This window comes from Musca domestica, unplaced genomic scaffold (assembly GCF_030504385.1).
Source record: "Musca domestica strain aabys unplaced genomic scaffold, Musca_domestica.polishedcontigs.V.1.1 26, whole genome shotgun sequence".
Classification (NCBI taxonomy): domain Eukaryota; kingdom Metazoa; phylum Arthropoda; class Insecta; order Diptera; family Muscidae; genus Musca; species Musca domestica.
Window position 1 is genome coordinate 5,950,211 of NW_026712283.1, and position 14,044 is coordinate 5,964,254.

At 32.9% G+C, this 14,044-nt stretch overlaps 2 protein-coding genes across 2 annotated transcripts; one reads left to right on the plus strand and one right to left on the minus strand.

Moving 5' to 3' along the window:
- Nucleotides 1-4,618: 4,618 nt before the first annotated feature.
- Nucleotides 4,619-7,008, plus strand: LOC101889708 (pyruvate kinase-like). The gene is made up of 2 exons (XM_005186896.4): nt 4,619-6,274; nt 6,335-7,008. The coding sequence occupies exons 1-2, from the start codon at nt 4,921-4,923 to the stop codon at nt 6,568-6,570; spliced, it is 1,590 nt and encodes a 529-aa protein (XP_005186953.3). The 5' UTR covers nt 4,619-4,920; the 3' UTR covers nt 6,571-7,008.
- A 1,671-nt stretch (nt 7,009-8,679) lies between these two features.
- LOC131803046 (uncharacterized) lies at nt 8,680-9,441 on the minus strand. The gene has a single exon (XM_059123954.1). It carries the CDS (start codon nt 9,335-9,337, stop codon nt 8,972-8,974), a length of 366 nt encoding a protein of 121 aa, XP_058979937.1. The 5' UTR covers nt 9,338-9,441; the 3' UTR covers nt 8,680-8,971.
- Between the last annotated feature and the right edge of the window lie 4,603 nt (nt 9,442-14,044).

The following is a 14,044-nucleotide window of genomic DNA, read 5'->3' on the forward strand; positions in this document are numbered from 1 at the left end:
ATTGTTCTGTTCCAGTGCCTGCAAGAATTTATTAGTTTCGCAATTTTTTGATATCATACAGAGATAGTCGGTTATCGTAGTAAAAACTTATACATTCTTGCAATTCTGAAGCAGACCAAATTTGATGATAGTAGTATTGCATTATTTTAATTTCAAATCACAGCATATTTAGTAGAAAGATATGCTTATTGGCAGACCTTATATATGCCTTGTAAGAAAATACGAAATGCAAAAAATATGTTATTTATTTAATTATTTTACATTTTCACATAACAAGAATTGAGATCTTGGAATTGGCTCGGCGGTGCAGCGAATTAAATTTTTACAACATGTCAAAAGAACTTATTTATATGGACTCATATGAAAAGTATATGTGTTCAACCTGCAGACAAGGCTGCCCCAATTCCAAAAAGGAAAGAAATCCCCTAATATACAGGGTGAGGTAAAAAAAAACTGCAACAAAGTCAAACACCATAACTTTTACATTTTTTTTAAATGAAAGCAAAAAATGTCAGAAATAGAATCAAATTTTTTAGCAGGAATTATGACCTTCAAAGGCCAATGCAGCCGTCACACGCTGTCCGAATGTTGTTCTGCAGTATTTTGGCCTATTCCCGGCGAAGCGCTTGCTTGAGGTGATCGAAACTTTGGTATTTTTCAGTGCCAACCTTGCTTTCCAAAATGCACCAGACACAATAGGCCAACGTATTGGTATCCGGAGATTTTAGTGGTCATTGAGCGCTGGAAGTGAAGCGAGGAACCTCATTTTCTAACCATGCGATGATGCAGAGCCCTGTTGGAATGTCCGAAGATGGTCAGAATGTTTGCGTGCCCAAGGCTTTAATATACCCTTCATAATATTTTCGCGATAATATTCGGCATTTATTCTGATGCCAAGGTCGATTAATACGAGCGAAGAGCGACCATCGGCTGTTATGGCGGCCCACACCATCACCATGCCGACCAAGCCGCTTGAGTTTTGGTGGCCAACCGAAAATGCACATTTTCAGCTGACCTCTTTGTCAACTAAACATGATCATTTTGTTTGTTTACAAATTGCTGGACAACGAATGTTTTCTCATCGGAAAACTCAAAATTCGGCCGTTCACCACTTTCGGCCAAGCGAAGCAACTCTATAGCTCTTTTGAGTTTATTTTTTTACTGTTGCGATGTAAGTTCAATGGCTTTAGCCCGAGCTCATTTTTCAATATTTGCCGAATGGAATATTGCGATATGTTCAGATCACGAGACATTTTTCGGTCACTGCGACGCGGGTTTCGATCAATTCGCTTCTATACTTTTCGAACCATTTCTGCTGATGTTTCTGTGTTCTTCCGTCCACTTCCTTGACGTCGGGCTACGCTACCAGTATCACGGTAACGAGACACAAAATATTTATTCACATTAAAATGCTGGAGTGCCAAAATGCTTTTGTACGCTTGTAAACAATATAATGAGCTGTCACTGGAATAATTTTAACAGCTGTCGGACGAGTGGCTTAGAAATGACAGCAGTCTGAAGTTGGTTGAAGGTAAGAAATCCCCAAATATATTTCTCAAAATGACTTTGAAAATATTTAATTCAAAATTCAAACTCTTAACCTTACTATGAAACATTAATATTTATTTGTTAAAAAAAACTTGTTATAATATTTAACACAACTATTGTTTTTTATTATAAACAAGTTTAGTATTGTATTCAATTGATTTCTTTAAATAAGTCTCGATGATCCCATATTCCTGTTATAGACAACTTTTTGTCCCCGATCATTTCTATAGTTGCCGGCCCGTTTAACTCTTACCACAGCATACATTTTAGGTGATGTACTCGGGTATAACATATCCCAATTCGACAGTGGGCAATCCAAAATATGTACATTCGGTTGTCGGCGATGTGTTGGTTTTTTATTCGAACTAATTCTGGCGCCGCTAACTCCACCGCTGCGCATATCAATTTGATAAGGAGCATTGACCGTATACCGTACACTCTTCTAAACACCCATACTTTGTATGCGATTGTAACCCGAACATCCTGGCATTAGATGTTTCAACTTTGAGGATAAACGTTCCACTTCGTTGGTCATCCATTTTTGCAGTGTTTTATTTACCATGTTGTAGTAGAGTAGTAGGTTAGATGTTCAACTTGTTTTTTTGGTGTCTTATTTTGTCAAACACCACCAACGACGACGTTTTATCGAATACTGAAAATATCCAATCATTGTCGAAGTGGTGTCCATTCTGTTGTCATCGAGTTGTAGTTGTTATCATAAACGCAACACAACATAATCACTTGTTCTACATGGAAGGGCAACCTAGATTGCCTTCAAATCGAAATATGGAAAAAAAAATCCATAAGATGCTTATGTTGTGTTATTCCGGCAAACATGTAGATTGTCTAGAGGAGGGTGTTTTTTATTGGTTTCTAGAGGAGGGGTTTTATTGGTTTCCAGCTAAAAACATAAGAAGGTTGTAGACAAGCAATGACGAAGAGGGCAGGAGAATTTCCAAAAAAAAAAATAAATAAATAACAATTGGATAAAGTATTGGGAGGCTAGAAAATTTCTTTAAAAAGTTCATATGTGAGGATGCCAAAGAGTCTAAAGAAATTTCCATCCGATGATTTAAAATGAGGCCAGAAAAATTCTTTAAAAACCCACGATTGAAAATATCAAAGGGGAGGCTTTTGATGATATCTTCCAATTTCTTTAAAAGAAGGCAAGAAAATTTCACAGTTGAGGTTGTTAAAGGAAATTGAGGATGTGGAAGTAGACTAGAAAATTTCTTTAAAAATTCATTAAAAAAATATCGAATGAGGATGTCGAAGTAGGCTAGAAATTTCTTTAAAAAATCGAGGTTAGAGGATGTCAAAGGAGACTAGAAAAATTTATTAAAAAATCCACATTTGAGGATATCAAACTAGAATAGAAAAAATCTTTAAAAATCCATGTTAAGGGTTGTCAAAGTAGGCTTTAAAATTCCTATTTGAGGATGTCGAAGTAGACTTCAAAATTTCTTTAAAAAAATCCTATTTCTGGGTGTTGAGGTAGACCAGAAAATTTCTTTAAAAAATTTATGCTTAGAAATGCCGAAGTAGTCTTTAAAAATTCTTGTTTGAGGATTTCAAAGTAGGCTTTAAAAATTCTTGTTTGAGGATGTCGAAGTAAAAAATCCACGTTTAAAAAAGTCGAAGTAGACCAGAAAATATCTTTTAAAAATCCACGTTTGAATATGTCAATGTAGACCAGAAAATTTCTTTAAAAAATTTCTTTTTGAGGTTGTCGATGCAGACCAGAAAATTTCTTTAAAAATTCCTATTTGAGGTTGTCGAAACAGACCAAAAAATTTCATTATAAAATCCACGTTTCAAGATGTCGAAGTAAACCAAAAAATTTCTTTAAATAATCCACATTGACGATTTTGAAGTAGACCAGAAAATTTATTTAAAAAACCAACTTTTGAAGATGTCGAAGTAAACCAAAAAATTTCTTTAAAAAATCCACATTTGAAGATTTTGAAGTAGACCAGAAAATTTGTTTAAAAAATCCACGTTCGAAGATGTCGAAGTAGACCAGAAAATTTCTTTAAAAAATCCACCTTTGAAGATTTCAATGTAGTCCAGAAAATTTCTTTAAAAAATCCACGTTTGAAGATGTCAATGTAGACCAGAAAATTTCTTTAAAAAATCCACGTTTGAAGATATCAATGTAGACCACAAAATTTCTTTAAAAATCCACTTTTGAAGATGTCGAAGTAGATCAGAAAATTTCTTTTTGACGTTGTCGAAGCAGACCAGAAAATTTCTTTAAAAAATCCACGTTTGAAGATTTTGAAGCAGACCAGAAAATTTCTTTAAAAAAATTCACATTTGAAGATTTCAATGTAGTACAGAATTTTTTTTTAAAAAATCCACGTTTGAAGATTTTGAAGCAGACCAGAAAATTTCTTTAAAAAAATTCACATTTGAAGATTTCAATGTAGTACAGAATTTTTTTTTAAAAAATCCACGTTTGAAGACGTCGAAGTAGACCAGAAAATTTCCTTATGAAATCGACGTTTAAGGATGTCGAAGTAAAAAATCAAGGTTTGAGGGTATTGAAGTAGACTAGACAATTTCTTTAAAAAAACAAGGTTTGGGAGTCCAGAACTTTTTTTTTAAAAATCCACATTTGAAGTAGACCAGAAAATTTATTTAAAAAAACCACACTTGAGGATGTCAAAGTAGGCTAAAAATTTATTTAAAAAATCCACGTTTGAAGATGTCAATGTAGACCAGAAAATTTGTTTAAAAATTCCACGTTTGAAGATGTCAATGTAGACAAGAATATTTCTTTAAAAAATCCACTTTTAAGGATGTCGAAGTAGGTTTGAGGGTATTGAAGTAGACTAGAACATTTCTCTAAAAAAAACTAGGTTTAAGAGTGTTGAAATAGACTAGAAAATTTCTTTAAAATATCAACGTTTGAGGATGTCAAAGCAGACTATAAAAATTCTTCAAAAAAAATCCACGTTTGAGGATGTCGAAGGAAACTAGAACTTTTTTTTAACTGAGTATGTCAGTAAATCCGCGTTTGGAAAGTCGAAGTAGACTAGAAAAGTAGGATGTCGAAGTAGACTAAAAAAATTCTTAAAAAATAAGTATGTTCGAGTCAAGAGAATTTCTTTAAAAATATCCAGTTTTGAAGATGTCCATGAGGTTAGGTTAAAATTATTTAAAAATCTAAAAAAATGTCTTAAAAAATTCATAAATATACCACGTTTGAGAATTCTTGTTGGATAATGTCTGGGAAGGTTAAAAAATGCAATTAAAATATTGTAAATATTTTTTAAATTATATTTGAAAGTAATGAAGCCAAAAGCAATTTTAAAATTCACAAAAACAATATCAAAATTTTCTGTGAAAATTTAAAAAATCTCAATAAAAATGAACGATGACCAGGCAACGCCACGAAAGTGCCACCTAATCTTCAATGAGCCTGCTTCTCAATATCGTCGGACCAGTATTATTGGCACAATATCGAAGGCATCTCAAGATTCCCAAATATTACAACAAATGATTATGGCTGGCATGAATATTGCACGTTTAAATTTCTCGCATGATACACAAATGTTTCATGAGAGATCGCTGCAGTTATTACACGAAGCTACTGAACATTGTTCCCAAGAGGTGGGGCGTAATATACAAATTGCTTTAGCCTTGGATACGAAGGGACCCGAAATAAGAACTGGCCTCTTGGAAGCTGGTCCAAATGCTGAAATCGAATTGAGAACCAATGATAGTTTCCGTCTATCTATCAATCGTGATCTGATGGATAAGGGAAATCGTGATTTTATTTATGTGGACTATGAACGGATTATTGATGTCCTGCTGCCCGGATATTTGGTGTACATAAATGATGGAGCCGTGGAGTTGGTGGTAAAGGAATTGGGTGTGGATTGTGTGATGTGTCAAATACGCCGTGGTGGTACATTGGGTTCTCGCAAGAAAATTAATTTACCCGGAGTCAATGTGGACCTGCCAGCTGTATCGGAAAAAGATCGAAATGATTTGAAATTTGCTCTCAAACACAATTTTGATATGATTTTTGCTTCAACCGTGCGCAATGCCGAAGCTGTAAGAGAAATACGTTCTGTGTTGGGTCAAAAGGGCAAAGAGCTAAAGATAATAGCCAAAATCGATTGCATTCAAAGTTTGCAAAATATTAATGAGTTATTGTCCGAGGCTGATGGCATACTCTTCGATCGAGCTGATTTGGCAATAGAAATCCCTCCGGCAAAAATATTTTTAGCTCAAAAAGCCATTGCTGAACTTTGCAATAAAATGGGGAAACCCATAATAATTGCCTCCCAGCTTCTAGCTTCCATGTGCAAGAAGCCAACTCCCACCCGCTCAGAAGTAGCAGATTTGGGTAATGCAATATTAGATGGTGCCGACTGTGTTATGCTTTCGGCGGAAACAGCAATTGGAAAATATCCCGTTGAATCTGTGACCATGATGGATGGTATAGTTCGTGAATTTGAGTTGGCTATGCATAGGGGAAATGGAGTAATAGATATTCCCCTCACTTTGGATCCAGTTAATACAGTTGCCATATCGGCTGTTAATGCTGCCAATAAAACTAAGGCTTCGGCAATTATTGTTCTAACCACTTCCGGACGTTCGGCTCATTTGCTGGCAAAATATCATCCTAAATGTCCTGTTTTGGCTGTGACGAGATGTTCTCGGTCATTTAGGCAATGTTTTCTATATCGTGGCATTGTTCCAATTCTTTACACAGGTAAACCAACTTACCTTACTCCATTTAGTCCTCAATTAATAATTGTAATTTGTTTTCCAGAAAAACTCGATGACAATTGGCTGGAAGGTGTAGATGTCCGCATACAATATGCCCTGAATATTGCAAAACGTATAGGGATTGTGAAAACTGGCGATACCATACTCATTGTTTCGCCTTGGAAAGATGGTGCAGGTTTTACGAATAATCTTCGTCTCATTTATGCCTACTTTGAGCAGGATGATATTGATTGTATGGTTCAGGGCGATCGTAAGTCGACAAAGAAATCCATATTGTAATTCGGAGATGAATTGAATTGATGAACAAGATGTCAGATGTTTTACCCTTTAAAATATTCTGAATTCAGAATTGAATTATAAGTTCTGAAAACCCGATCAAAAAGTGTTTATATCGCTGGATGTTGAAAACTAGGATTCCAGAGTAAAATCCATAAGAACCGGATGAATTAAAGACGCAAATGGGAAATTTATATAAACTGCGTGGAACACCATAATGAGGAACAAGAAAACAGGCATCTTATTTGACAGGACCTACTGTCCACTGTAATAAAAAATCACATTAATTCAAATTCGTTTCAACTTTGCTTTCGATTTTTAAAGATTTTGTGAATCTTGTTTCAATTCCACATTAGTGGGACTTATCAATCACGCTTCGATTATTAGATAAATAAAAATTTCACTATTTCCGAGCTCTTCGAAAGACGATTAAAAAATCAACTACTATGAATAGAGAATGTTTTTAAGAATATTTTAGACTCTTTTATATAATTTTATTTTTATATAATTTTTCTTTAAAATCCTTTAACGTGGATTTTGAAAACATTTTTCTAGCCTCCTTTGACATTTTCAAACGGGGTATTTAAATAATTTTTCTCAACTCCTTTGGCATCCTCAAACGTGGATTTTGAAAACATTTTTCTATTCTCCTCTGACTTCTTCAAACGTGTTTTTTTAAAGAATTTTTCTAGTTTCCTTTGATTTATTCAAACGTCGATTTTATAAAGATTTTTTCTAGCCTCCTTTGAAGTCCTCAAATGCGGATTTTTTAAAGAAGAAAGTCCACAAACGTGAAGAAATGTTTTTAAAGATTTTTTCTAGCCTCCTTTAAAGTCCTCAATATTTTCCAGCCTCCTTTATATATTTTTAAAATAATTTTTCTAGCCTCTTTTGACATCTTTAAATGTGGATTTTTTAAAAAAATTTAGAAGCCATCCTCGAACGTGGATTTTTAAATAAATTTTCTAGCATCCTTTGACATCTTTAAATGTGGATTATTCAAAGCATATTAGGAACCAACCTCGAACGTGGACATTTTAAAGAATTCTTCCAGCCTTCTTTGACATCCTCAAATTTGGATTTTTAAAGATTTTTTCTAGCCTCATATGACTGTCCCAAACGTGACATCCACACACGTTGATTTTTAAGAGATTTTTTAACAAATAAAATTTTCAAAGATTTTTATAGAGTTCTAATTATGTCTATTTTACAAAATGCAAAATAGAATCCAATTCTTATCAAATTGTATGCATCCCAATATTTTTATTGACACAAGATTTGGTGTAATTCAATATATGATCTATTCAATATATCCCATAATATTTTGATTAAAAAACACGTGATAAAATGTAAAATAAATAAATGTGATTCTCTTCAAATTTTATACATTCCAGTATTTTTACCAACGCAAGATCTGGTTGGATACTTAAGCCCACCCCTTTGGGTACCTTTCCCACAGAGGGTAACAATACTTAATACCTTTTGAAGCAAGTCAGCGAAACTTTTTAAACTTTGTATATCTACAGACATATTTTTGTCAACCAGGGATCTGATGTAAATATGGAATTAAAATTTTTAATAAAGATACGAAATGGATAACATTGACACACTCATTCGGAACCCCTCCCCATAAAAGGTCAACAATTTTGAATAATCAAAACGCAAATCAAAATATATTTAAATATACGGGCAATGGCTATAGGGTAAACATTTGACGGCAAAAAGAATTGATACTTTTTGACCTATTCAAGATTTCTTCTCCAAACGTGGCTTTTTAAATTAAGCTTAAATCTCCAATATTTGATTTTTCTTAAGCATGTTAGATATTCAAAGTTTCTTTTTAAATAACTTTTCTAGCCACCCATGATATTATTTTCTTTCTTGCATTTTCTATTCTTGATTTTGTTATGAATTTGTCTTGTCTTTTTTAGGCTCTTGAGTCGTAGATTCTTACGGAGACCTTATACCATTTTTATGAAAAATATAAACTTAATTTTTATTTTTCATATTTCAAATCCAAATTGAATATTTTTTTGTTTATAACAAACATGTCGTTTTTATTGAAACATAATTGTTATTGAAACAATTTCGTTTGTAATTTGTTTCGGCATATTCATCTTAATCTACAGGGGGACACTTTAACATTCACTTTCCTTCTCTTCTTGACATCAAGGATATACAAAAATAGAAATCTCTTTTACAAATATATAAATCTAGAAAAACTATTCAAAATTATTCTACCGCAAGGAGTTGCAATTATCAGCAAAAACGAAATGCATTGCTCCGTTTACAAGTGCCAACGCTTGGGCGGCATTGCCATCAAAATGCTGCACTTTCCACAAATTATTATCATCTATATTTTCAAATTGTTTCCAAATAAATCCATACGCCCTGGCATAGCATTCTACGTGACACGTGTCGAACAATTTCGATAGTAGGCGAACTTTTGTGCACTCTCTTTTCTTTCCCCCTCCGAGTCTTGGCGTGTGATTCGCACTGTAGGATAAACTTCCTCCCACGATGATGGCGAACGACTCAAGACTTGTGAAGTTTGACTGGCACTTCGTTGCATAGACGTCGTCGATGAACAGCTGCCACCTAAACGATCCTCGGCAGGCAGGGGATTATTAAGCATATGGGTAACACTCTTGGACAGGCGTACCGAGTGTATGCGATTATATCCCGAACAGGCTGGTTTATAGCGTTCCCATTTTAAGGATAAACGTTCCATTTCGTTGGACATCCACTCCTGCATTGTTGTATTCACCATGGTGAGAATAATCCTAAATTGGTGTTTGAGAATTTTGGTTCGGATTTCGGTGGTTGTTCTGGTTGCACGAACTCAACGATGTCTGGTAAAAAACTAAAATATTTCCGTAAGCAAAACGTTGTTTTTATAGCAAAAATTCTTTGTGGTAATTGTTTTTGTTTTATTTTGTTATAGCATACATTCCTCGTATAATGGAAGGTTACTTGTAACACATACAAGCGTAGGAAAAATAAAAAACAACAGAATAAGAAAACCTGTGGCCCGTCATAGCGTTTATTTGAATACCCTAAGGACCAACAGAACGTGGATTTTCAAAGAATATTTTTTCAAGAACCAACAGAAACGTGGATTTTTTAAAGAATATTTTTCAAGGACCAACAGAACGTGGATTTTTTGCAGAATATTTTTCAAGGACCAACAGAAACGTGGATTTTTTAAAGAATATTTTTTCAAGGTCCAACAAAACGTGGATTTTTAAAGGATATTTTTTTTAAGGACCAACAAAACGTGAATTTTTAAAGCCTATTTTTTAAGGTCCAAACGAACGTGGATTTTTAAAGAATATTTTTTAAGGACCAACAAAACGTGGATTTTTAAAGAATATTTTTTAAGGACCAACAAAACGTGGATTTTTAAAGCATCTTCTTTAAGGTTCAAACGAACGTGGATTTTTAAAGAATATTTTTCAAGGACCATCAGAACGTGAATTTTTTAAAGAATATTTTTCAAGGACCAACAGAACGTGGGTTTTTTAAAGAATATTTTTTCAAAGACCATCAGAACCTGAATTTTTTAAAGAATATTTTTTCAAGGATAATTTAAAAAATATTTTTTCAAAGTCCAACAGAACGTGAATTTAAAAAAAAAATTCAAGGATTTTTTAAAAAATATTTTTTCAAAGTCTAACAGAACGTGAATTTTTTAAAGAATATTTTTTCAAGGATTTAAAAAAATATTGTCAGAGTCCAACAGAACGTGAATTTTTTAAAGAATTTTTTAAAAAATATTTTTTCAAAGTCTAACAGAACGTGAATTTTTTAAAGAATATTTTTTCAAGGATTTAAAAAAATATTGTCAGAGTCCAACAGAACGTGAATTTTTTAAAGAATTTTTTAAAAAATATTTTCTCAAGGATCAACAGAACGTGGATTTTTCAAATTATTTTTAAGAATTATTTTACGTTGATTTTTTACATTATTTTAAGGATTATCTAATTCTGTTTTTTTTTTAATTATTTTTAAGGATTATTTTAATTTAATTTTTTATATTTTTTCAAAATTTTACTAATATTTTTTCAAGGACCAACAGAGCCACAAACATGTATTTTTAAGAGTTTTTGCTATTCGACTGTTTTCATTTTCGAACACCTTAGGGTATTCCACATCCGTCTTTGTCCGATATTTGACCTCTGACTTCTTTCCGTTCATATGTTATGACATTTTCCATTTTGTGTTTTCTTGTCATTATCAATGTCGTGGTATTATGCAAAAGTGACAAGGAATTAAACCAAATACGACAACCATAACAATAAAAACGTTTGCTGTTTCCTTTCCTTCTAATCCGTCTGTTATCGATTTGTTTTGCATTTGCCTGAGGGAAACCTTAAAAATTATAGTTATTGGTTGTTTGTGTATGTTTTCTATTTTATTGTGGTTTACCACACAATTTTCTATTACGGCCAGCAAGTCTAGCTAATCTTTCGATATCTGAATCAACAAGTTTTTTTCACTGTGGCCGAAGGTTAAAGGTCAATGTTATTTAATTAGGATGGAAATTAAATGTGGGATTAAAATCATAAATTAATTACAGTCCCACAATTCGGCAAAATTTGATTGCAAGCTCTCTACTGTACTCTAATCATAAGATATTGGTTTACAGTCAAATACATAAAATAGGCCGAATATATTTCATATATTCCACAGTGATCTTATATAGAAAATCACGCTTAGGCTCTTTTCCTGCTCTATTTTACAATTTTAGCGGCATTTAGTACTTATCATGCACGTTATAGTAGACATTTGCAAATCGATGTCTATATCTAAAAGAACATAATCCTCATCGTCAAATGCTACGATTTTGGTGGACCAAAAGTATTTATATCCAAATAATCTTTAGTACATCTATCCCACATCTGATCAGCGATCTGATATTTAATACCCTTCATTTACACTCAAAATTTCAAGATTCTAGCTTAAGCCGTTACGTCAGCCCTTGATAAGTTCCAGCAGCTTGACGTGATTAGTGGTTAAGAGCACCAGCATCGACACAATATATTAACAGTGGTGGGAGCTTCCGTCGTTTAAGCCCTCTTTGAGGTCAAGTGTTCGTTTAGACTTTGTGGCTTTCAGAAATAACATTTCGACAACGGAGATTTGTATTATATAATTTCATCGGACATTTTGTCACAAAATTAAAAAAAATATATTTTCCTGTATATTCACACAATATCCAGACAATCAGAAATACAGGGTGAGATAAAAAAACTGCAACCAACTTCAGACTGCTGTCATTTCAAAGTCTCTCGTACGACAGCTGTTAAAAACATTCCAGTGACAGCTCATTATATTGTTTACAAGCGTACAAAAGCATTCTGGTGAGCATTTTCCAGAAAAAAAAAGTTATTCGTGATGGAATTTAAGCGTGATAGTGTGATTTCTTTATATATTCGCTGGAAAACCACTGGAAATGGCATCCAGCACGTGCCACCCAAGAATGGTTACAAATTGAGGTTCCTGTCTTCATTTCCAGAGCACAATGGCCACCAAAATCTCTGGATACCAATCCGTTGGACTATTGTGTCTGGAGTATTTTGGAAGTTGGCACTAAAGAACACCAAAGTGTCGATCACCTCAAGCAAGCGCTTCGCCGGGTATGGGCCAAACTATCGCAGATCAAAATTCGGTCAGCGTGTGACTGTTTCATTGGCAGTTTGAAGGCCATAATTCGTGTCAAAATGGCCAATTCGATCAAATCTAAACTTATTCTAAAAATTAATGCAATTTCTTACATTTTTTGCTTTCATTCAATAAATTTAAAAAAAATGAAAAAATTATGGCGTTTGACTTTGTTGCAGTTTTATATCTCACCCGTATATGGGAGCTACAGCTATATGAACCGATCTTGACAACATTTTTTTTCCTAAGTGTAAGAGTTTAAAATTCTGATATATGGTACCAAAGATTGTGAAGTGCATGTTAAATGTGATATCATTCTAATCAATTTGAATAGGGTTCGTTCTTGGACCAAAAAAATCTTGTTTGGAAAAGTTCATCCCAATCAGATAATAAATGCGACCTGCATTTTGTTCACAGACGGACTGACATGCATAAATCGACTCAGAAAGTGATTCTATGAAAATCCTCAAAAGTAAATAATGGCCTATCTCGCTTCCTTCTCCATGTTACAAACAGATGCACAAAGACATAATACCCTTACCACTGTGTGGCAATGCTTGATTAATTATTCGTTTCAAAATTCAAAGCATGCTTTTGGGCAAGCAGTAATATTAAAATTTATTCTGGCAACATCTTACATACCCACCTAAAATAAGGCGCCTTGAAGTGTGCTTTGAATATTAGGTTTTGTACAGTGTTGCCAGAACCAAATTGCACATAATTTTTTTTAGTCGGGCTACTTTCTGTTTTTTTCTCATTCTGTTTGCCGGGTATTTGGTGAAATTGCAGAAAATGACATTTTGATTTTGTAAGATGACTGAATTCAAGTCGCAGGTAGGTGAAACCGATAAACGTTTGGGCCAAACGTTTAAAAACGTCTAACTTAAAAAATATATTTATTTATATGATCATTTTTTGAGATTATTTATTCAAGGACCTACTTTTTAAGGACGAAACGAATGTGGATGATGTAAATTCGACATTTTATGCATAATTTTTAGATACCCACCTATTTAATCTTATAAAATAGATTTTTTATCAAATTAATCAACATCAGAGGTAAATTTTTAGGAATACTTACTTTCAAGGACTTTCTGAAAAACAAACGTTGACTTTTCTTAAGAAAATATTATTTTCTCGATGAAAGGGAAGGATTTTTTTTAAAAGAACAATAATTGCATGTTTTTTTTTTGAACACCTAGAACTCTTTTAAAGGACGTAGATATTTGATTTATTTATTCTTGATTTTTAAGAAAATCATTTCAGGGACTTGAACTTTTATAAAAATTAAAAGGAACTGCATTTGTATATATTTGATGTGGATTTTCAAGGACGTAGATTGCAGTATATTTTTTTTTCAAGGAGGTGAACTTTTTTATAGGAATATTTGAATTTTTAAAAATTTATTTAAGAATGCGGACTTATAAGAAATTATTTTTCTCAATAATTTTTCAAGGACGTGGATTTTTAGAAATAGGGATAGTCTTTCAAATATTTTTTTAAGAACGTGATTTTTTAAGATTACTTTTAATGTAAGATTTTTGGTACATTTTGCAAGAAGATGGATTTTGAAGAATACATTTTTGTTGAAAGATTTTAAAGAACGATTTTTCACAGATTTGGCTTTGAGAAGTTCTTCTCGGATGTAATTTTTTTTGTTCAGGGAGGTGGGCTTTAATTATTATTTTTATTATTCAATAATCCAAACCCAAGAATAAAACTCTAAAAAATCATATTTCATTTTTTTGTAATTTATTTGAAAAAATACAAACATTATTTCAATTTAATGTCGTTTTTAATTTATATCCTGTTT

Excerpts from the sequence above, each read along its gene's own strand:
- LOC101889708 (XM_005186896.4), top strand. The coding sequence starts at position 4,921 with ATGAACGATGACCAGGCAACGCCACGAAAGTGCCACCTAATCTTCAAT. Across the intron at positions 6,275-6,334 it reads TGTTCCAATTCTTTACACAG|AAAAACTCGATGACAATTGG; the intron begins GTAAACCAACTT and ends TTTGTTTTCCAG.
- LOC131803046 (XM_059123954.1), bottom strand. The coding sequence starts at position 9,337 with ATGGTGAATACAACAATGCAGGAGTGGATGTCCAACGAAATGGAACGT.